General features: G+C 38.6%; 1 protein-coding gene across 1 annotated transcript in view; it reads right to left on the bottom strand.

Annotated features, from left to right (window-relative positions):
• Nucleotides 1–23,452, bottom strand: part of RELN (reelin) — a 407,759-nt gene that overhangs the window by 160,129 nt on the left and 224,178 nt on the right. Inside the window, exons 5-6 of the mRNA XM_082692427.1 lie at nucleotides 20,180–20,212; nucleotides 17,411–17,489 (exon numbers count right to left, since the gene is read on the bottom strand). Of these exons, the coding sequence (XP_082548553.1) occupies nucleotides 17,411–17,489; nucleotides 20,180–20,212 (112 nt within the window). The remainder of the gene's footprint in view (nucleotides 1–17,410; nucleotides 17,490–20,179; nucleotides 20,213–23,452) is intronic.

The following is a 23,452-nucleotide window of genomic DNA, read 5'->3' on the forward strand; positions in this document are numbered from 1 at the left end:
ACCTAACATGGAGATAGGATAATCTATGTTTCCTCTGTCTGAACCTCAAACCACATGTGACCTATATTTCATGCAGAAAGGATATTTTCAGACTTTCACATTCTAGGTGCCAAACATTGTGGAAAGGGTAGAGTGCCCTTTGTTTGGGAGATCACTGTGTTTCAACTGTTGGCTAATTCAGAGAAAGAGGGAGTAGGAATTCCCATTTAAGGAAGAAGACGACGAAAGTGTGAAAAAGATACCAGGTATCCCATAAAGCCAAGAAGGACGGTAAATAAGTAAAAACTTGGCAAATAAATTTAAGTATTTCCTAGGTGTGAATCACATGGATTAAGTGGTATTATTTTTTTGAGTTATGTTCCCATAAGCAGATCAATAATGTTAAGAAACTTTGAATATTTTTAGAATAAAGAGAACAATTTCTGATATGAAATATATAATGTTAGTATCTCCTGGCATCACAAATCTTAGCGGGAGAATTAAATCTTCTCTTGATTACTATGGGCAAAATTAAAAAAAAAAAACTTTGACATTAGAAGAGACATGATAGTAGCTTCATAAAGGTGATAAAGAGATGACTGTTTTATGCCTGACATGTTGTATTCCGTAAGTATCTACTGAATGAAGGAATAAAAGACAATTTCATAAACTGTACTATTATTAAGGCTTGAGGTCTTAGAATAGGACCTGCACATAGCTAACATGATGTGTTATCATTATTACTACTATCACAGATTTCCACCAGAACCAGTTTACTAGGGTTCTCCCCCCAAAGAGCCCATTACATGAACTTACTATTGTTTCTCTGCCTTTAAATTGTACATCAATGTTTTCAAGGAATGTGATTGTGATAAAATTAGAGAAGGAGCATAAAAATTCTAGTGGGGTTCTTACTTAGTGATAGATGAGGATTAACTGGTCTCCAAGTCATTATGAAATGACTTGAGAGAAACATCAACTTTGACAGAGAAAAATTTTAAAAATGTTCAACCCTCACAATGGCTATCTGCCATTTTCCTCCAACGACTGAAAACTAAAAGCTTCATTGTTAATAAAAAGCTGGAAGATTTTCCCCTAAGATCAAAAACAAGACAAGGATGCCCACTCTTGCCACTTTTATTCAACATAATACTGAGAATCCTACCCATAGTAATCAGACAAGAAAAAAAAAGGCATCCAATTTCATAAGGAAGAAGTAAAACTGTCATAGTTTACAAATAATGTTATATTATATATAGAAAACCCTAAAGATGCTACCAAAAAAGATGCTATTAGAACCAATAAATTCATTCAGTAAAGTTGCAGGATATAAAATTAACATACAGAAATCCATTGCATATGCTATATAACAAATACATACTAATATTATTCACTAATTACAAGCTAGCAGACAGAGAATTAAGACAATAATCCCACTTACAAGTGCATCAAAAAGAATAAAATACCTAGGAATAAGTTTAACCAAGGAGGTAAAAGACCTGAACTCTGAAAACTGTAAAACATTTATGAAAGAAACTAAAGATGACACAAATATATGGGAAGATATACTGTGCTCATGAATTAGAAAATATAAATTGTTAAAATGTATGAACTAAACAAAGCTATCTATAGATTCAGTGCAACCCCTATCAAAATAGCAATAATATTTTACATGAAACTAGAACAAATAATCTTAAAATTTATATGGAATCACAAAAGATTCTAAATAGCCAAAGCAATGTTAAGGAAGAACAAAGCTAGAGGTACCACAATTCCAAATTTCAAGATACACATCAAAGTTATACTAATCAAAACACTGATATTAGCACAGAAACAGATTCATAGATTAACGGAACAGAATAGAAAGCCCATAAATAAATCCATACTTATATGGTCAATTAGTCTGTGACAATGGAGGCAATAATACACCATGGGGAGAAGACAGTCTTCTCAACAAAATGCTCAGAAAACTGGACAGCTACATGTGAAAGAATGAAACTGGGTCACTTTCTTACATCAGATACAAAAATAAACTTAAAACTGATTAAAAACATGAATGTGAGATCCAAAATCATAGAACCCCTAAAAGAAAACATAGGCAGTAAACTCTTGGACATGGATCTTATTAGCAATATTTTTTTGGATCTGTGTCCTTAGGCAAGGGCAACAAAAGCAAAGTAAATTACTGGGACTACATCAAACTAAAAAGCTTTTTCACAGCAAAGGAAACCATCAACAAAACAAAAAGGCAACCTACTGAAGAATAAGATCTTTGCAAAAGCTATACCTCATAAGGGTAAATACCCAAAATATATAAAGAATTCATACAACTCAACACCAAAAAACTAAATAATCCAATGAAAAATGGGCAGAGGATATGAACAGATATTTTTCTAAAGAAGACACAGACAGGGCCAACAGATGTACGAAAAGATGCTCAATATCACTAATCATCAGGGAAATGCAAATTAAAACCAAAAAGAGATATCACCCTTACATCTGTCAGAATGGCTAACCAAAAAGACAAGAAATAACAATTGTTTGTGAGAATGCAGAGAAAAGAGAACTGCTGTGCACTGTTGGTGGGAAAGTAAATTGGTTCAGTCTCCATGGAAAATGGTATAGAGGTTTCTCAAAAAATTAAAAAAAGAAATACCACACAAACTAGTCATTCTACTCCCGGATATTTCCCCCAAAACCCAAAAATATAACTCAAAAAATATTAACTCAAAAAGATAAATGCACCACTATGTTTATTGCAGGATTATTTACAACAACAAATATGCAGAAGCAATCTAAGTATCTATCAATAGATAAATGGATAACGAAGATCACACACACACACAAACAGGAATATTACTCAGCCATAAAAAAGTATGAAGGGGCGCCTGGGTGGCTCAGTAGGCTAAGCATCTGCCTTTGGCTCAGGTCATGATCTCAGGGTCCTAGGATAAAGTCCCACATTGGCTCTCTACTCAGCCGGGAGCCTGCTTTCCCCTCTCTCTCTGCCTGCCTTTGTGCCTACTTGTGATCTCTCTCTCTCTCTCTGTCAAATAAATAAATAAATAAAATCTTAAAAAAAAAAAGAATGAAATCTAGTCATCTGTGACTGCATAGATGATCTAGAAAGTATTGTGGTAAGGGAAATAAGCTGGTCAGAGAGAGACAAATACCATATAATTTCACTTACATATAGAACCTTAAAAAAAAAAAAAAGAAACAAACAGATTCATAAATACAGAGAGCTGGTGGTTTCCATGGGGTAGAGGAGGAATGATTTAAGTGAAAGGAACTGAAAGGTACAAACTCCTAGTTATAAAACAAGTCACATGGGTATAAGATACAGCAGAGGGAATATAGTCAATATGACTGCAATAACTTCATATGGTGACAGATGGTAAATATCCTTATCATGGTGATGTATTTCATAACGTCTATAAATGTCAAATAAGTATGTTATATACCGGAAACTAATATAAACATTATATGTCAACTCTACTTCAATTTTAAAGATATAAGATAAGCAGATCAATTACTTAATAATAAAAGCATCATTGTTGATATGAAGCCTGAAGCTTGATGTTTGAATTCCCTTAGCAATCATCAATCTATCCACAAATATTGATCATCAGTTTCCAAATCAACTGTATATCAGAAAAGTAAGACACCCTCTTCCCCACAGCTTTTATTAAGTGGAAATCAGGTGCAACCTAGAAGTCTGTATATTGTTTCAAGGTGATTCTAACATTGATGGCCTACAGCCTGGCATTGGGGAACCAGTGGCTAGACAACAGATGTGTGATGTGTTTGCAGAACCACTTTGATTTTGTAAGGCAACAGGAGTTAGAAAACCAGCAAACACAAGAAAAGAGCAAAGAGGTAACAGCCCTTCTTCCTATTTGGCTCAACAACCTTTCCAGATTTTTTTCTTAATTTGTTGTGCTATAGATCCAGAAACTTGAAATAAAATTTATAAAGGCATTGATACCCTGTTGAACTTAAAGCTTTAGAATTATCATGTATTTAGAATTACTGACTGGGTTGCTGCTTCTTGGAAGAACAATGGCTTCAACAAGGACTGATGGAACAAATCCATCAACTTTCTGCCAATGTCTTTGAAATGTCCTTTGCTCGAATTTCTCACAGTCTGAGAAATTTATTTAATTTATCCTGAATACCCATCCCTCCGGGTGGTCGAATCCAACATACTCTTGGCTGCCAATGTGTTATTTGTTTGTTCATCATTCATTAATTCATTCTTATAATTACCAAACTTGTGTTAAGGACCTATAGGCACTATGGCAAGCTTTAATGGTACAAAGACCAATAGAAGAGTGTCATTTTCTTCCAGCAGAGAAACAAGCACACAGTTACAACATAGGGTGCCAATGCAATGACAGTATTTATGGCCTTCTTTATGCCAGGCATTCTAAAGCCCACGTAAATCTCTCATCCTCTCTATAAGATAATTGTCAGTGTCCTCATTTTACGTATAAGAACACTGAACCTCAGAGAAGTTAAACATTTGCTCAAGTCACCCAGCTACGAAGGTGACGGAGTTGCAGTTTGGCCCCGGGCTTGCTAATTCCAACAGGCATCAACATTTTCCATAGCCCCTCACTCCTTAGGTAGGTATGTACAGGTTATGTACCGGCTATCATGGCACCTGATTCAGACGGAGGATGGAAGGGAAAGTTCCTGAAGGAGATGGTCTCAGATCTGGTCCTGAATGAGAACTAGAAGTTACTCAAGCAAAGAAGAAAGTGAGGGTGTGACAGGGCACCAAGAACACAGAGGGATGACACAGAAGTGGAACTGCCACTTCAGTGAGTTAGTATGACCAGAATCATACTGCTACATACACAAGGGTGGCAAAGGATGGGGCTGAAAAGTGGGAACCAGTTCGTGGAAGGCTGCTTCCACCATTTATATACAATGCCTCAGTAAATTCATATAAACCGCTGCCTCCATTTTTTAATCCCCTTGAGAGGATGTTTAAACTGAGATTTAGAAATATTAAATGATTGTCCAAGGTTATATATCTTATAAATTATAGAACTGGGATTCAAACCTGCGTTCTATTTCCAAAGTCGTGATACAAATCCAGCTTTTAGTAAAATTACTCTGGCAGATGATGGATTAGAAGTAGAAGAAACACGACAACTGATGTAACACAAGTAAGACGTCGTAGTGCCTTGAAATAAGGTAGAGATGGAGAAAAATGGGCACATTCTAGAGTATTCTTATTTGACAGAAATTTAATGTAAGCCACACATGTAATTTTCAACTCTCTAATGGCTACATTTAAAAGTAAAAAGGGGGATGTATAGGTGGCACAGATGGTTAAGCATCTGACTTTTTTTTTTTAAAAGATTTTATTTATTTATTTGACAGAGAGAAATCACAAGTAGTCGGAGAGGCAGGCAGAGAGAGAGAGAGGGAAGCAGGCTCCCTGCTGAGCAGAGAGCCCGATGCGGGACTCGATCCCAGGACCCTGAGATCATGACCTGAGCTGAAGGCAGCGGCTTAACCCACTGAGCCACCCAGGCGCCCAGCATCTGACTTTTGATTTCAGCTCAGGTCATGCCCTCAGGGTTGTGTGATCAAGTGCTGTACTGGGCTCTGCACTCAGGACGGAGTCTGCTTGAGATTCTCTCTCCCTCTCCCCCTCCTGGGATCATGCATGCTCTCTCCTTCTCTAAAATAAATAAAATCTTTTTTAAAAATGGTTAAAAAGAAACAGGTGAAATTGGTTTCAATATTTTATTTAACCCAATATATTTGAATTCTATTTTAACATGTAATTAATGGAAAATTATTAATGACATGGCTTACATTCTTTTTTCCTACTAAGTCTTCTCATACTAAGTGGGGTGCATTTTATACTTAAAGCACATCTCAATCTGGACTGGCCACATGTCAAGTGCCCAACAGCTGTACGTGACTAGGGGCTGCCATATGGGACAGCACAACCCTAGAGAATTACGGGGCTTGAAAACTGCTCTCTGGTTCTGCCCAACATGCTGCTGACAATGGTCATAAGTACCTGAACTTCAGAGAAAGGAGATCATCACTGATCCGACAGTTTAAGTGGTTGAAATCACTGGAGTGCATGGGAGTCAGGAAAGAGGGAAGGATATTACAAAGTGAGAAGAGAAGAGATCCAAGAATGGATCCTGAGGGAGCAATTCATCATATTGTCTCTGGTCTGGTTGTGGAGAGCTCTAACCATCATCGTGACCTTTCAGCGTATAGCAGTCTGAGCCTATCTCCTCTTCCTTTTCCATGACTGTTGGCAGTGGGTTCGTTTTGGTTCCTAAAAATCTGTGCTGCTCATCAAGGTGACTTCCCTAATAATGAATCTATAACGTGACCTTCCTTATGTTTTTTCTATAAAGTTAAGCATTGTAATACTATGCATATGAATGCCATTATCAGAAAGGAAAAGATACCATAATTTCATCATGAAACAATGATCTTGATGGAGACTAGACAGTACAAAGGGCAACTAGTGCTCATGGGTTCCCAGAAGAAGTGACCCATGTCAGAAAGAGAAGGTGAGTTTCGAAAACCTACTGATGTAAACAAACATTCAAACTGTGGCCTAACAACTGAATTTTCTCAGGAAAATGACAGGGTTTGTCAAGTTAGGTATCATATTCTTCAGAGATTGGTGGGAAGAAGGAAGTTTTAAATAATCCAGTTAAACAGACTTTTATTTTTCAATTTAAAAAGGAATGTGACCTCCTAGGCTAAGGATTAGAAATGAATTGTTTCTCTGCCTAATAGTTAAAGTAATACTTTCCCTAATCTAAGAAAACTTCCCCCTTCTTTTCCTTTTTCCCAATATGAAAAATAGAATATAAGAATTTGACAAATACCATGGCGTATCATATGAACTGTATACCTTGAAATACATTCCACCATGAGCAGTATGATTAAAAGAGATTTTGAAGGAAATGCTTGCTATCTCCAAAGACCACACAAAGCCTGAATCTATTAAGCTCTCTCTGAACCCATTTATCACACCCTTAGTTTCCACATGAAGCTTATCTATTACTAGAGTTAACAGATCATTGCACGTTCGAGTTAGAGGGCATCTGAAATATCCCCGAGTCTCGTCACCTTTCATTTTACAAATGATAGAACAGGACTAGAATTCGGGTTTCCTGACTCCTTGTCCAACATTCTTCCCAGGCCACTCTAACACAGTCAGTAAGAGGAAAGAACTCTAATCCCCTAGAAACAATTTTCACTGAAAAAAAATGTTAGTCATTCTTTTTACTGTCAAGAGTTTAATTTGAAAAGCTACGATTATTTTTCTTATAAGTTTTTTTTTATTTGATAAAAAGATTTTGTTATGAAAATGTACAAAAATAAGAAAGATGTCATGGACTTCACAGGAAATGTTAAGAATGAATTTGAAGTACATCTTCAAATTCAATGTTCTTTCGCTTATGTACAACCTTAGATAATTCTTCACTCTTTTAAACACTTGTTTTTCACTAACGAAAACATAAAAGGATCAGTAAACATAAAGGCAGGTACTTGTTGACCAACACATCTAAGGTCAAACTATAAACATAAAGGAAAAAAAAAAGAGAAAAAATTAATTTATTTTTATTTTTTTATTGTGTTCTTAGTCATCATACATTAGTTTTTCATGTAGCATTCCAAGATTTGTTGTTTACGTGCAACACCCAGTGCTCCATGCAATATGCAAAAAAAATTTTAAAAAGAAAAAGAAATGTTTTGAACCAAGGTTTTGTTTTTCACTGTAACAAGGTCCTTGGCAATTTGAAACTTGTTATTTGGTGTCAATTCTCTATCTTTGTTTTTTATTATTTAGGTGGCTGTGTCTGTCTAAGATAAAGAATTATATGTGATGTGCATTTTTGCTGGAGAGCATATACTTCTGAAGGTATAATTATGTTTTCAATCCTGATTGAAAAATTATTAGGCTGGAAAACACGCCAACCACCCATTCTGTAGGCATGGAGGAAGCAGAAGTGGAATGTCCCTGGAGGACATGGTCCCCACGTAAGGCAGTGACTCACACAGGACTTTAAGGACACAGGAAAGAGGAGGAGGATTAATGAGAAAATTGGGCTCCTTCACACAACAGAAGATTTATGAATGGTTGGTGGTGACATCATCCTCCTAACAATAAATAAATAATTGAAACATTATTTTCTCAAGAGCAGTCTAATTACATGGCTCATTCTTCTTTCTAGAGCAGAGTGAAATCACTTCAGCCTTTAGTCAGGCATTCTGCTGAGACAAGTTAATCACCTGGAAAGTCACTGACGATCAGTTATCATCAAATTCTCATTTGAGATACATGCCGTTTGTCCCCAAGATCGAGGACATCGGATGATCTCTCCAGAATTTATTGCCTCTGAGTAAGTCAGTGCCTGAGACTCAGCCTCCAAGAAGCAATCCAGCATTCTACGAGCCAGAATTGTTTATCTACCAGCATTTCCGAGTGGAGATATTAAAATAATTTTAATATGGGCACTGACTAGAATAAGTATTTGAAAATGGAAAAAGTAAAAGAAAAATCTCTTGACCCCAAGGATAACATGACTTTTCTCTCTGGCACCGCTCACACTGCGTGTCTGACAGACTCTGATGTGTGAGTCTGCAAGGCAAGGCCAGATGAGGGATGGTGAATCCACCAGAGTAAAGGGGGCCCTAAGGGCCATTTGGTAGCTGGACAGTCCACTGGCTTCTTCTGAAGACACCAGAGCTCCTGGTACTTTCCACTCAAACCTTAACAATGAGAACATTCAACTTTTGACCACATTTTACAAAAAAGAGACAATGTTTCAAAATGAAAAGGGCATAACTATTTTCTTGTGAAAGATTAAGCTTTTAAAAAACCCTCTTCTCTTTGTAAATGGGGAATATTTTTAGAAAAACAGCAAGGAAATTTCACTCTCTAAGACTGAGAATAATATCACCTTCAACGATGTCATGCCTTTTTTTTTTTTTTTTTTTTAAGAAGCTAACACATGCCCTCGATGTGAAAATGACAAACCCCATTTATGGCTCATCCTCATTACTTCTCACCGAGGAAAGGAAGAGAGCTCTTTTTATTTCACTAGGGAGTTTTAAATTTTGATCTCTCTTTGTTAACAGGTACAATGACAAATACTATTTGGGTTGAAAATAACCCTTCTAATATCCTACTCCTGCATGCAATATTCTGACCTCCTACTATGGTGAATTCCACTACATGCTGCTCGAAGAAATATTTTCTCCCTTGTTTCAAATGTACTTGACATTTAATTCTATTGAGTGAGCTCTTACTTCTGTCATCTAAAACAGAGATTAAAGAAGGAGATAATAAGCCTCAAGATTCACACCTTATTTTATTGGTAGGACACCTCCTGGTTAACCTTTCTATTGTAGAAGAAGCTTTTCCCCAGAGCAATGACATCATGGTAAGAGAAGAAGAGGAAGGAGGGGGAGGAGGCAGGAGAGGAAGGAAGAGGAGAGTTTTGTAATAAGAGAAAAAAGTTATTAACAAAAGAGAAGAAACAGAAAGAGTGGGAAGAGGTGAAGAAGTCAAGAGGGAGGAAGTGAGAGGAAAAGTAGAGAAGGATGCCATAAGATCAGGACATTGGACCAGAGACCCTAAAAAATTCAAATTATAATTTTATAACTCACAAATAGATAGATACATTAGAGATCCTGGCAAAGATGTCTTATCTCAGAGAAAAGATTTATTTTGCCTGACTATTCACATCTATTTATGATCTCCCTTGGTCACCTGCTCTTGAAAGAAAATGGAAGGTTTATACTCTGTGTTCCACTAGGTAACGCAGAAGTCTATGAGGTCATATGTCTTCTACGTGATCAGCATTACCAACAAAATCCGCCAGAAATCCTTTAGCAGTGCTGTAGAGCCCTTGGTGTCCATGGTCAGTCCTCCCCTTCACCCATCCCTGTCTTCCAGGCTTCCTGCCCCTGGGCCTCCTGGACCTTGAGCAAAGTGGATGGCCTTTTATCCAGTTTCCTTCCCATTGACACCACTCATCAATCTATCTTGTTATTTTTCCGATTTCTTGGAAACCACTTACATTGTGGTTCTCACACTTGCCTACTAAACGGGGGTCCTCTCTCTGTTTTTGTTTTTTCTTGGGGGGTGGGCCTCCAAGATACCAATGAACCAGGAAGCAATTTTTCTGCTTGCTTGACTTGTTCTCTCTTATGGGCTAAGCTTTTAGTCACTGAATAGAGCTCCAGCTAGAATAACTCACCCCCTCCCATCCTTAGATCTCAGTCTTTTTATAGTCTTTGTTCAGACAGTCCTTCTTTTCAAACAAAATAAATTGCGATCAGCCAAATCACCATGTTTTTGCTCTATTTCAGAATAACTGCTCCAATAAATTAATATTTTCAAGACAATACGAGTTGCAGCAGACACGTGATCTCCCTTCTGCTGGTCCTGTAGTATGATCGATCCCAGATACAAACAGAAATCTTCTAGTCTCTTCTGGATTCAAGCAACCTTACACAAAGTTACCCATGGCTTTAGCTTCTTTAGCTATAGACTGAGGGGCTTTCTGTATGCTAAACCCATGGACAGAGGTCTTCATGTACCAGAGGACCTGAGAAAACTTCATTTGCATCTTTCCTCCTGATGTCTCATCTTCCTTTGGCATCACGACCTACTCGCTGAAGACGCTTGTTCTGAGGACTGACTCCTGTTCTTCCCTGGTCTCTGCTGAAAAGGACATCTCTGCTATTATTATTGTGCTGGAGGGAAAACATCTGTTGTCATCAAGTTGCCATTTATCATCATGTTTCCTAACAGTCCCACGTTTCCCACTAGAACATCAGAGCCTAGTGATATTACAGCCCCAAATGCCTTCTGTGATCTTCGAAAACAAGCATTAAAGGGATAATCCGTTAAGCAAAACAAGGATTCCTGTTTGACTTTGTAATTGCTTGGAGGATAAAGGCATTTCCTAAGAAAACTTAAGTCACTTTTCACAAATTATTCACTTTCTAGCTCCTTTAACTTTCTTTTGCTCTGAACTCTTCATAACCACGAGTTATGAACCAATAATGTCTCCTCTTTCTTATCTTTTCTCATTTTCTTGTTATTGCTGAATTTATTCATTGAGGTAAATTTGGACAGAGTGACCTGTACAGACCTCAAGCTTTGACAAGTGCACACACATCTATGTAACCCAGGCCCCTCAAGAAATATACAACAGGGCACCTAGGTGGCTCAGTCATTTAGTGTCTGCCTTCAGCTCAGGTCATGATCCCAGAGTCCTGGGATCAAGCCCTACATTACGCTCCCTGCTCGGTGGGAAGCCTGCTTTTCCCTCTCCCACCTCCCCCTGCTTGTGTTCCTTCTCTCGCTGTGTCTCTCTCTGTCAAATAAATAAATAAATAATATTTTAAAAAATATGTATATACAACACATTTGTTACCCCTAGAAAGTTCCTCCTGCCCTTACCAATCAATCTCTCTCTTATCCTAGAAACAATCACTGATCTAATTTCTAGCATTTTAGATAATGTTAACCTATCCTAAATTTCAGTGGAATCACATAGTAAGATCAAATAAATAAAATCTTAAAAAAAAAAATAACTATTCTGGGTCTGGCTTCTTTCATTCAACCTAAAGTTTTTGAGATTAAATTGTGCTGTTTCAACTATCAACAGTTCATTCCTTTTTATGTCTGAATAGTATTCCCTTGTGTGGTTATGTCACTGTTTATCCATTCTTCTGATGATGGGTACCGGGGATGCTCCCATTTTGGGGCAATTAGTTATGTTTCTTTTTAATAAAACAAAACCAAACTTGTGCTCCATTCATATGAAATACTGGTAGTGTTTATATCACATGAAAAAGTTTAATTTATTGAAAGGAACTATGGAAGTACAGTCAATGTACAAGTGGTAGATGCTTCAGTGAAATGTTAATGAGATAAAGCCTATTTTTAGGTCCTTCATATCTTCTAACTGTAGCTATATGAGGGTTTTCTTCTCACTTTCCCTTTTTTAAAAAAAGGATTTAATTTATTTATTTGAGAGAGAGAGTAAGCGAGAGAGAGAGCACAAGTGGGGGGTGGGGGAGCAGAGCGAGAGGGAGAAGCAGATGCCCTGCTAAGCAGGGAGCCCGATGTGGGGCTCGATCCCAGGACCTGAGCTGAAGGCAGATGCTTAACTGACTGAGCCACTCGGGCACCCAGTCATGTCCCTTTTTCTGGAGGTTGGGTGATGGCTTCTATATGAATGAGACACTCCTGATCCCTTCCACCATAGTAACACACTTGAAATGATACTGGAGACTTGTCAGCAGTGCTGATACTGCTCTTGCCCCCTCATGGCCAGGGACACATTCGAATGGATGAAGTCACCATTGTCGTGTAGAGGTAGACTTCCATGTGGTCCGACATCAGGGCACCGGAGAAGTGAAGAAACATAACTCTCAACAAACCTGAGCCACCGCTATACTCCTCTGAGGGGGCTTTGTTGTTCTCTCCCTTTGTAACTTCACATGTCATCGCCCATTCAAACAAAACAATCAAAAGTGCCTGGGGGGAGGGGTGGGGGACAGCCGCTTCCTGGCAGAGCCCCAGAGATAATGGGGAACAAAGAGCAGAAGGACAGACACTCTGCATTTCGGGGAGGTAGAAGGACACCAGCTGCGTGACAGTGTACCGCTGGAGCACAGCGTCGCCAAGATGCCCGGGTGCCCAGATCCAGGAGCGGCAGTGCAGTTTCCTGGTCCTCAAGCCGGCATCAACACAGAGCCCTGCTCTGAACAAATGGGTAGGACAAGGACAAAGGCTGTCTGTGTGGACCACTCACCAAAGACTAAATGAGACAGGGAGACGCCATGGGTATCAGCAGGACAGATGACTAGAAGCCCAGAGCTACACCCTCATACCACCCCCACCTTTGAGCCAATAAGTCCTCTGGAACTTTCTTACAACATCAGGAAAATGGAAGAGGGTTAGCCAAAGGTGACTGAAGTTAAGTTTTCATCACTGGTAGGAGGTGGACAATAAAAAGAAATTAAGTTGGGTTATGAAAGAATAAAGAAAGTTTTATTTCTCTGATGCCCAAGTTTGTGGAGAGAATTTGTAACTGCCGCACTTGGGTAAGCACAAACAATTTCTGGAAGGACTGGCGGAAACGGCTAACAGTTGTTGCCCCTGGAGGAAGGCAATATAGGTGCTGTGTGGGAGGAAGGGTTATTTTTATTATTTACTTTTTAAAAACGTGATTGGACTTTTTGCCAAGTAAATTTATTATTTTTTAATGAAATCTAATATTTAAACTAAATATATAAAGCATTCAACATTGAATTGATGGAAAAAAAGTTTCTTGGCTCTATTCCAACTGCAGCCAGACACTTGGAATAGTAACTGGGCTGTTATGTTTATTCATAATAATAGTCATGTTGTTTTATGGTCCTTGTTTTCTATGTACAGTGTTTTGTACATGAGATAATAAACTTGGCTGTCAAAAATTACATGTAATGGAGTGAAAAAAATTGATTTTATTAGATGACATTAATGGAAGCAAATAAGTTGTGAGAGATTAATTTTTGAACGGCTCTACCTCTCCCTCACTGCGCAGACGTGACTTCAGTTTCTTAATTTATTCTTTAGATTGTCCTTAAAAATTACAAATTAAATAATGCATATGATGATTTTTAAACCCTGCGGCAGAAACATGGTTATAAAAGCAGTACGTTTTTCTCTTGTGGCAAATTCCCCGGTGATGTACTTAGTCACAGGAATTTGGCCAGCAGCCGTGCCCCAGACCCTCTGCTCTATGTGGTAGGAGGCACAGAGGCACAGAGTTCCAGACTGGGCAGCAAGGTTTTCTCCTTCCCACATTGTCCAAGTTGCCCAGTGATTTCTAATTCTGCGGGGTCGGGGAAGAGAATCAAAGACAAGATCATGGAGAACAAAACGCATATGCCAGGACGCATTCTTAGAAAAGGGATTTCAGGAGAGTCAAAACTGCCCATAGAAATCCAAAAAAGTAGGGCTTCCTTACGTTACTTGAAAAATTTCACTGGGATGTCTGATTTTATTGGCTGCTGGTTTCTGACTTTAGCGAGTTTACATCTATTTTTAAGGATTCTGAGACAGTGCCTATCATCTTTTTTCTCCTTCTCTGTGATTCTACTCTATTTTCACAAACATATGACCCATATATTATATAATACAGATGCATTTACTCTGATGTCTGTTTTTCATCCAAATGTAGTGAGGGAAGACTTGAGGACTCATTTAAATAAATTGGTTGAGAAATTTTTTTTAAAGATTTTTATTTATTTATTTTTCAGAGAGAGAGAGAGAGAGAGAGCGAGCACAGCCAGGGGAGCAGCAGGCAGACGGAGAAAGAGAAGCAGGCTCCCTGCAAAGCAGAGAGCCAGACGTGGGGCTCAATCCCAGGACCCTGGGATCATGACCTAAGCCAAAGGCAGCAGCTTAACCGACTGAGCCACCCAGGCACCCTGACAATTTTTAAGCTAATAATGACTTGGGGTCTCATGTGGGCTTAGAGGAAGCAAGGAGAACATTGCACAAATCAGCACAGGAGGAAGAAAGGAAGAAACAAAGAGAAGGAGCGAGAAAAGGAGAGAGGAAGGAAAGCAGGGGAAGAGAGCAGAGCAGGTAAGGGAGAAAGAAAGAGAAAGAGGGAAAGAGAGAAGAGAGAGAGAAGCGAAGAGGGGAAGGAACAACATGTTCTGAGCACCTACGATACCAGGCTTGACGCCAGACCTTTGCAGCCAAAGGTCTCATCAAACTAGAATGAAGCTGTAAAAACTGTATTTATCTCACTTTTACTGACCAGGAAACAGGCTCAGTGCGGTAAAGGAGCCTTGTCACTTTTCTCAAGGTACCCAGCTGGCCCATGGCGAGCTCAAGAATCAGAGGAGACACGCCTGACATCAAAACCTCTGCCACCTTTTTGCTCAACAAAGTCGTCTCTCAAATGATGAGAGGTTCATAATGGGGAGTGTTTTTGTTTGTTTTGTTTTGTTTTGTTTTTTAAAGGGACTTTTTAAAGGGACTACGTGAAGGAGACTGTGAGCAGTAAGGGTTAAAGTAAAATTACTCTAAGTATATTCGATAGAAAACAGAAGTACGTGGCTTTTTAAAGTTAACAATTTTTTTTTTTTAAATGGGATAAACCATAGCTTAAGTGAAGGGGACACAAAATCCATAACTTCGGTCAAGGAAGCATATATCAGATCAGTCATGAAAATGGGTGAAGCAAAATCAATCATGTTTTATTGATTTCAAAAACAAAAGAATTTGAACCACATAAAAGTCACATTTTGTATCTGTCAAGAAAATTTGGTGAAGACAATGAATTAGCTTGACAGAAATGAACTTGCCTTGAAAGAAACAAATCATCTGATAACATCTATATTAATGGAATATAAAAAACCCAAATGTCAGGGAGAGGAAGAACTTTTCCTGGGTACAAGCAGTGCTTAGAAAGTTTCACTGGCCTTTTCTTAATAAAGATTTTCAATTTATTTTAAGAAACTTATATTTAGGATATGTTCACAGGGAAGTGAAATTTTATTGATAAATTATTTCTTAAATGGCAGATAAATTATGAGACTTTATGACTCTGTCCAGTCTGATTTTTATTATATAGTACCTAGATCATTCTAGAAGACAGAAGAAGAAAAAAAAGGACAGAAGACATTCCTCCATCTAGTATTGAAGCACAAGCCCTCTCTATATATCATCTTCAATGCTCAGGTCAAGGGTTACTTTCTCCAAGAAAATCCCACCAGAGTCATCTTTCTCTTTTTTTGGAACTACAGTACCTATGCTATTTGTACCCCTCTATTATACTTAAAGAATTTCTATCCTGGATCATATGGTTTTTAAAAATATGTTCTTAGTATATCTTCTACTAAACTGTAAGCTACTTGAGAAGAGGAAGTATATGTCTTCTAAATTTATTGTATCAATAAAAAGATTATTGCTTAATATTTGTTGAACAGTAAAAATAAAGAAATACAGACATGAATATTACGTGCTGACATTTGAGGATGGAATTCTAGTCTTTTTTAAATTTTTAAATTTGAGAATAGTAGACACATAATGTTATATTCATTTCAGGTGCACAACATAGTGATTCAGCTTCTGTATATTCACGCATAGCTCAAGCATAGCTAGCTACCACCTGTCACCATACAATGCTACCACAATATCACTGACTATATTCCCTATGCTAGAAGGAATTTTATTCCCATTCCGTAGCTAGAAGCCTGTATCTCCCACTCTCCTCCACCATTTTGCCCATCCCCCCTTTCCTCTGGCACCCATCAGTGTTCTCCGTATTTATAGGTTTGATTCTGATTTTTGTTTATGATTTGTTTGTTCATTTGTTTTGTTTCTGAGATTCCACATATATGTGAAATCATATAGTATTTATCTTTCTCAGTCTGACTTATTTCCATTAGCATAATACCTTCTAGGTCCATCCAGGTTGTTGCAAATGACCAGATCTCATCCTTTGTTGTGGCTGTGTAATATTCCATCACTCACTGTCTCTCTCTCTCTCTCTCTCACACACACACACACACCCCTTCCTTATCCATTCACCAATCAATAGACATTTAGGTTACTTCCATATCTTGTCTATTGTAAATGATGTTGCAATAGCATCGCATATACAATTTGAATCAGTATTTTTCACTTTCTTTCTTTGGATTTTGGCTGTAACTCGAAAGTTCACATTAGAGCTTCAAATTTATTTTGATTGTGTATACAAAAACATTTAGTGTCATAGAAAATCCACATTCAGACATTCCCAGAAATTACACAGATTGATTATAGCTCTAGGTTGACAGACCTATTTCACTAGTCAGCAAAAGTACAACAAATTGCCAACAAATTCATGCATCCATTTACGTATTCAACAAGTTTTTAATGAATGATTTTGGTTCATTATTTCTTTGTCCTCAAATATCCCACAGAGTTACATCTAAGCTGCCTTCGAAGGAGACAATGGAGTATAAAGAATGAGGTGGTCAAAAAACTTAGAAGTTATTTGTATGACTCAAATCACCTGTCATTTCAGACATACTACTTCCCTTCTTTCGCTCAGCATAAACACAATTGTTAGACACACTAAAGCATAATTTTTTCTACATAAAGAACTTGTACAACTGAAAAAAAAATCTAACCATACACATGGCTTTGAGGTGGCACCTACACTCAGCTCTTAAAGAAGTCATGAAATAGACACCATGCAGTCTACACAGCTCTGCTTCCTAGTTGAACAACTCACAACTCTCACTGATCCCTTTTTGCTAACATGCAACTTAATGTTATGAATTGCTCCAAGGGAGCAGTCAGCATCATGTTTTCTTGGCATTGAAAAAACTCACTGAAGTGAGACACATTCCTGTAACTTACCATATATTTGGATTCAACTCTAGTTGGCGGTAGGAGTCAAAGTCATCTCGTAGGATAATGCTGTCACTATGTACTTCAGCTAAAAGAAAAATAAAATACTTAGAAAAAAATTACACTAAACAATAGATTCAGCTACTTGAAAGGGTCAATATGCTGCCTTTACAAGGAATAACAATATTTTAAATTAAAGCTGAATTTTAAATGAGTGGTTGATGATATTTGTTTTGCCCCTAAACTATGAAGGGAAAAGAGTAAAGGCTCTGCAGTTTAGACACACAGAAGTCTGGAAACCAGAGTCCCCAAAGAGAAATTCTACCAAATTGTCACCCACTAGACGAGGGAAGAAGGCCAAGGTCAGTACTAACCTACAAAGAGAGGTCAAGCAAGACTTGCCTCTGGTAGCTCTATATGCTTAGAAAAGATTCAGTGTTAACTCACTTTACAGTGCAGAAGGAGATGGAACATTCTGGCTGTTCACTTGGCTAATATGTTTGGTATTTTACCCATTTCCTCTTCTATTTCCTACTATCCCTCTGGCCCTGACTTGTTTTCTCTCATTCTCTATAGTCACTCATTTTTTAATTTAATGTGTTGCAAATTGTTAACGTTTCTTCCCCCAGAGCTGCATTGGAGAAATGATCTACATGAGTCCATGAAAGTCCCAAGTAAAGTCATGTTAAAAGTCAGAAGGAATACCAGGGAACCAACCACAGTTTAAAGCATGCCATCGTTACACTTGAACTGGTATTAAGTACCCATTTTCCAGCTTTAGAACAACTTGAGCCATTCTAAGGGTAAAAACTATCTTCAGAAAATGTAGAATATGTGCTTTTTCCACTGAATAGAAGGCGGACAAGTTAAAAAAAAAAAGTCACACCTCATTTTTAAGACTGTGTGAGAAACTACCACTAGCTCTATTCAAGTTGTAAAAAATGAATTTAGTGCTTTAAAACCCTCTCTCATCCAATTCCCATGGTCTGCTTGGGAAGTTGTTTTGGCTAATATAAATTCTCCAGGCTTGTATAATTTTGTTTGAACGAGTTTACACACACTTTTTGGAAGAAATTAAAATCATAGGATATGATTAACCAAAAAAAGTAACAAAAAATTTTATTATCAATTTTATATTTTTATTTATATTTTATAAAATATATTTTATCATATATATTTTATTATATATATATTATTTTGCGGGGGGCTCACTTGAAAATAATTTGTTAACTCACTGGGTAATTAAAGTCACCTCCGACTATCAGGAAGCATACTTCCAGATTCTCTTTGGTGACACGGCCACCCATGGCCACCCTCGCTCTCTTGATTCCAGGTACACCAGCAGGTGAGCCCATAACGCCGTCTGAGCAATCAGCAAATCAGCACGTATTCAGAGCAATGGCTGCTTAGACTCGAAGCCTTAGGCAGGACAACAGGGAGACTATGGATTTCCGCTGGAGAGAACGCTGTGATGTGTTCTGTGCATGGGAGTGATTTAATGATTCCTCTGAGCCTTCGGATGCGGGGCCTGAATTGCCTGCAGGGTCCAGCTCTCCCGGACACCTAAGCTGGCCGAGACTGGGCTGGGCCACGGCGGGTCACCAGCCTGCCTGGGCTGCCAGAAGGCAGGCTTCTAAGCGCTGGCATTCGTCTGCCAAAGAAGAAGGGCCCCAAGCCGTAGTATTACATGAAAGTCAAGCTTCTCGAGGCAGATTCTCCAAAGAGAAAAATAAATTAATTGGGTTTGTATGTTGAAAGGAAAAGCCCGAGAGCCAAATAACTGACCCGTCTCCAAGTCCCAGCGCGAGAGACATCGGAAAAGGCGGGAGCCAGCTGGGATGACTTATTCTTCATTCTGATGACATATGTAGTGTAGGAAATGGCTTTTGAAATAAATCTTCACCAACACAGATGAGAAACTCTTAACTCTTAGAGATCACTTGTTTTCTAGAGAATGTTTGACAAAGGTGTGGGTAAGCCTCAACGGTTCTTGTTCACGTGTTTACTGCTTTCCAAACACTGTTATGTCATTGCGCACTTTACACAAAGGAATTCATTTCAGCCTCAGGATAACCCTAGGAGGTAGGCATTATTATGACTTCCACTCTACAGATGAGGAAACTGAGGCCCAGAAAGGCTAAGTAACTTACTTCGTGTACGTGGCTAGCAAGTGGGAAGGTGAGATGAGCCGAGGTAGCAGCTCCAGAAACTATCCCCTTAACTGCTATATAACATTGCCTCGCACGGCCATAGGGAAAGAACATGAGAAAAATGAGAGATGGGAACTTCACGTGGTGCCTTAAAATAAAGCTTACAGCTATTTAAACAGCCTCATTTGAATTTTAAAAGAAATGACCAAACTCCTTCTCTTTTTGCAACCCAGCACTGGTCTGAACTGGTATCTGAAGTCTGAAATGATCTCCATCCCTCCACACCCTCCTTACCACTATGCCCAAGTCTCCTGTTTGTGATGGGCAGGAGCTCTGGGGAACATTTAGCATAGAATACAGGATGAAAAGGTCACAGTCAATAGGATCCCTAGGCTGAACGTACTAACAGGTTCAAAAGTCCCTCCATTAGCCCCAGCTGGGCAGCATGGGCGCCAGGGTGAGGTCCCGTTTCAAGCATAATCTGAACCCAAGACTAATGCCAGCGAACAATCAGAGAAAATCAGAGAGGGCAGGAAGTTTCCTCACCTCTGTATCATCTGGCCACATGGAGGAGTGAAACATGCATATCTAGTACTAACATTAGTGACCTCAGGGTCTGACCACTTACCTAGATGTGGGTGCATCGTGGCTTCTGTTGGAGCTGGACCAAGAGAGAAAAAGGGAAAGATGATTGATTAGCAATGAAAGCAAAATCTAGTAATAATCAAATACAATGACAAAACTTGGGCCATACTATACAAATTAAATGGTTGAAACTTTTTGAGAGGAGTAAGAAAAAAATGTCAATAAAGGCCTATAAGTAAAGCATCCAACTCACTCTTTATTCTATTTAAAAGTAATGCATTACTCCTACACTGAAGAGTAGCACCCCTTACGCTCAGGATAGTTGTTTATTACATAAGCTCAGTCACGTATCCCTTGAAAAACACAGTATCAATGCGATGTGATAGTTAATTTAATGGATATGCCAAAACTCTTTCCGAGCATCCAGTATCTGTCAGGGGCTGTTCTGGGTGTTAGGGAAATAGATAAAAGCACCCCCTCTGTTCTCAAAAGAGCTTCCTGTCTGGTAGCTAGAGTGTAGTGTAGTAAGGGCTATGGCAGTGTGTCTGGAGGAGGCTGGGGGCGATAGACGACAAGGAAGGCATACTAATTCCAGACTGAAGAGAAGAGGGTTGTCAGAAGACGTTTTCCTGAGAAAATGATTTCTCTGCTGAAGGATTTTTTTTTTAATAGTTTTATTTCTTTTTTTGAGCCAGAGCCAGAGCCAGAGAGAGAAGCAGACTCCCCCCTGAATGGGGAGCACTACTCGGAACTCGAGCTCTGTGATCATAACCTGAGTGGAAGGCAGACCATCAACCAACTGAGCTACCCAGGCTTCCCCTCTGCTGAGTTTTGGAAGATGAGCAGAAGGAAGAGAGGTGGTAGTAAGGGGAGCAGAGAGGGGCTTCTTTCTGGAATAAAAGGAAATGGCATAGAGAAGCAAAAGAGAGCGTCGCCTGGGTGGTGCAGTTTGTTGTGTCCGACTCTTGGTTTGGGCTCGGGGCATGATATCATGGTTCCTCTGAACTTGGGCTCTTGTGTTCAGCAGGGCGTCTACTTGAATTTCTCTCTCCCTCCCCTCCTCACTGCCCCCACATTGCTTTTTCCCTCTCAACAATAAATAAGTCTTCAGAGAGAGAGAGAGAGAGAATGGCTTTGAGGGGAACCACAACAATTTCAGTGTGACTGGATGAAAGTTTAAGAGGAAAGAGTAAAAAAGGTGATACTGGGAAGATGCAGGGGACAAGACCATAGAAGTGAATGCTGGGGAATTTGGACTTAACCATGCGAGCCTGATGATTTTCTGAGCACTTATGAGCAAAGGAGTGGGTGTTAAATATATTCATTTTAAGAAAAGACGCTTTGCAAATAAGGGACACGGCCCAATTAATACTTTGGTTATTTTTTTTTTCTCGAAGAACTACTGAGTCTATGAAGAAATGTTGGCAATTCACTATCTAAAAATTAGAACTTACGACACAAACATTTTTAAATCTCTTACATCAGTTTAGGAAGAATTTCAGTCAGATATGAAAAAATTTAGTTTCTATCACACAATGATGGAGTACTTCAGCTATGTTAGCTGAAAAATCCAGACTTAACAGAGTTTTAAAACTATAGACTGATCTTTGTCTTATTGCTTCATACCAATATATTATACATATTGAAAATGCCTGTGTTTGTTTTTTTTTTTTAAAGATTTTATTTATTTTATTTGATAGACAGAGATTACAAGTAGGCAGAGAGGCAGGCAGAGAGAGAGAGAGAGGAAGAAGCAGGCTCCCTGCTGAGCAGGGAGCCCGATATGGGACTCGATCCCAGGACCCCAAGATCATGACCTGAGCCGAAGGCAGCGGCTTAACCCACTGAGCCACCCAGGCGCCCTGTGTTTGGTTTTTTGAAACAGACTCTATGGTAAGTGTCATGGATACAGTTGTTAGTACAGAGTCAGTACACATATGCAAATGCTCTGGCTCATCACCAGCTTATGAAACTCTTGGGGGAAAAAAAAAAACGGAAGAAAAATGGAATGATCTCGTGTTTTGTACTAACGCTTATTGGTTACATCACAGAAGAGTTTTATGAAGATTCACTGAACTGCTAACTCTAATTTGATGTGTTCTTGAAACAAGAGGAATAATTGCTCATTAACTAATAATCAATGACAAAAACATGGCACAATGATGTATGTTGCCTGACCAGTATCACGGTGCAAACGAATGAGCTGAATTTGGAGCTTCAAGAAAGGCAAGAGTTTATTTGCAAAGTGGTTGGAAAAGTAGGAGAACTCATACTGAAAGTAAAATCTCTAAAATACAAATAAACAATGATTTTATACATTGCCTTAACATGAATCAATAAGCAGAAGATTTTAACTGCAATTGACAGCATTTTTTAATTGTCTGCAAAAAGACCCCAAAAATATTTTAAAATGTGTTGATGTGATAATCTTGGAGTAGGTTTTTGATTTAGGTAATATCTAATGCTAGGTTGACCTAAGAGTAAATAGATTTACTTGGTCAAATATAGTTTTGAAACTGATAGGCCTTCATATTGAAGTTAAGTCATCTCTTCTAAAAATATGTACTCATTTTGTCAAGGTGGATATGAGTATTAAATAAAAATAATTTTTTTTAAAGATTTTATTTGTTTATTTGACAGAGAGAGACAGAGAGGTCACAAGTAGGCAGAGAGGCAGGTAGAGAGAGAGGGAGAAGCAGGCTCCCCGCCAAGGAGAGAGCCCGACGTGGGGCTCCATCCCAGGACCCTGGGATCATGACCTGGGCCGAAGGCAGAGGCTTAACCCACTGAGCCACCCAGGCGCTCCAAGAAAAATAATTTTTTAAAGATTTCATTTATTTATTTGACAGACAGAGATCACAAGCAGGCAGAGAGGCAGGCAGAGAGAGGAGGAAGCAGGCTCCATGCTGAGCAGAAAGCCTGATGTAGGGCTTGATCCCAGAACCCTGGGATCATCACCCAAGCCGAAAGCAGAGGCTTTGACCCACTGAGCCACCCAGGCACCCCAAAGGAAAATAATTTTTTGCTGTTTGATTCAGTTATTGGAAAACCTGTAAGTAGATATGGAACAACTGGGTATGTGAATCTAATTTTCAACTCTAAATTTTACAGAATCTCAATATAAAATATTCCAATATGTAAGATGTACTCTAGGTGTAAAATTCATACCAGATTTGGAATACTTTGTACAAAAAATTATGAAAAAATTCTCATTAATAATTTTATATTGACTATATTATATTGAAATGTTTACTATTTTATATATTCCCTGTTAAATAAAATAGGTTTTTAAACTTCATCTATTTATTTTTGTTTT

Source organism: Mustela nivalis (genome assembly GCF_964662115.1).
Source record: "Mustela nivalis genome assembly, chromosome: 12".
NCBI classification, from domain to species: Eukaryota; Metazoa; Chordata; class Mammalia; order Carnivora; family Mustelidae; genus Mustela; species Mustela nivalis.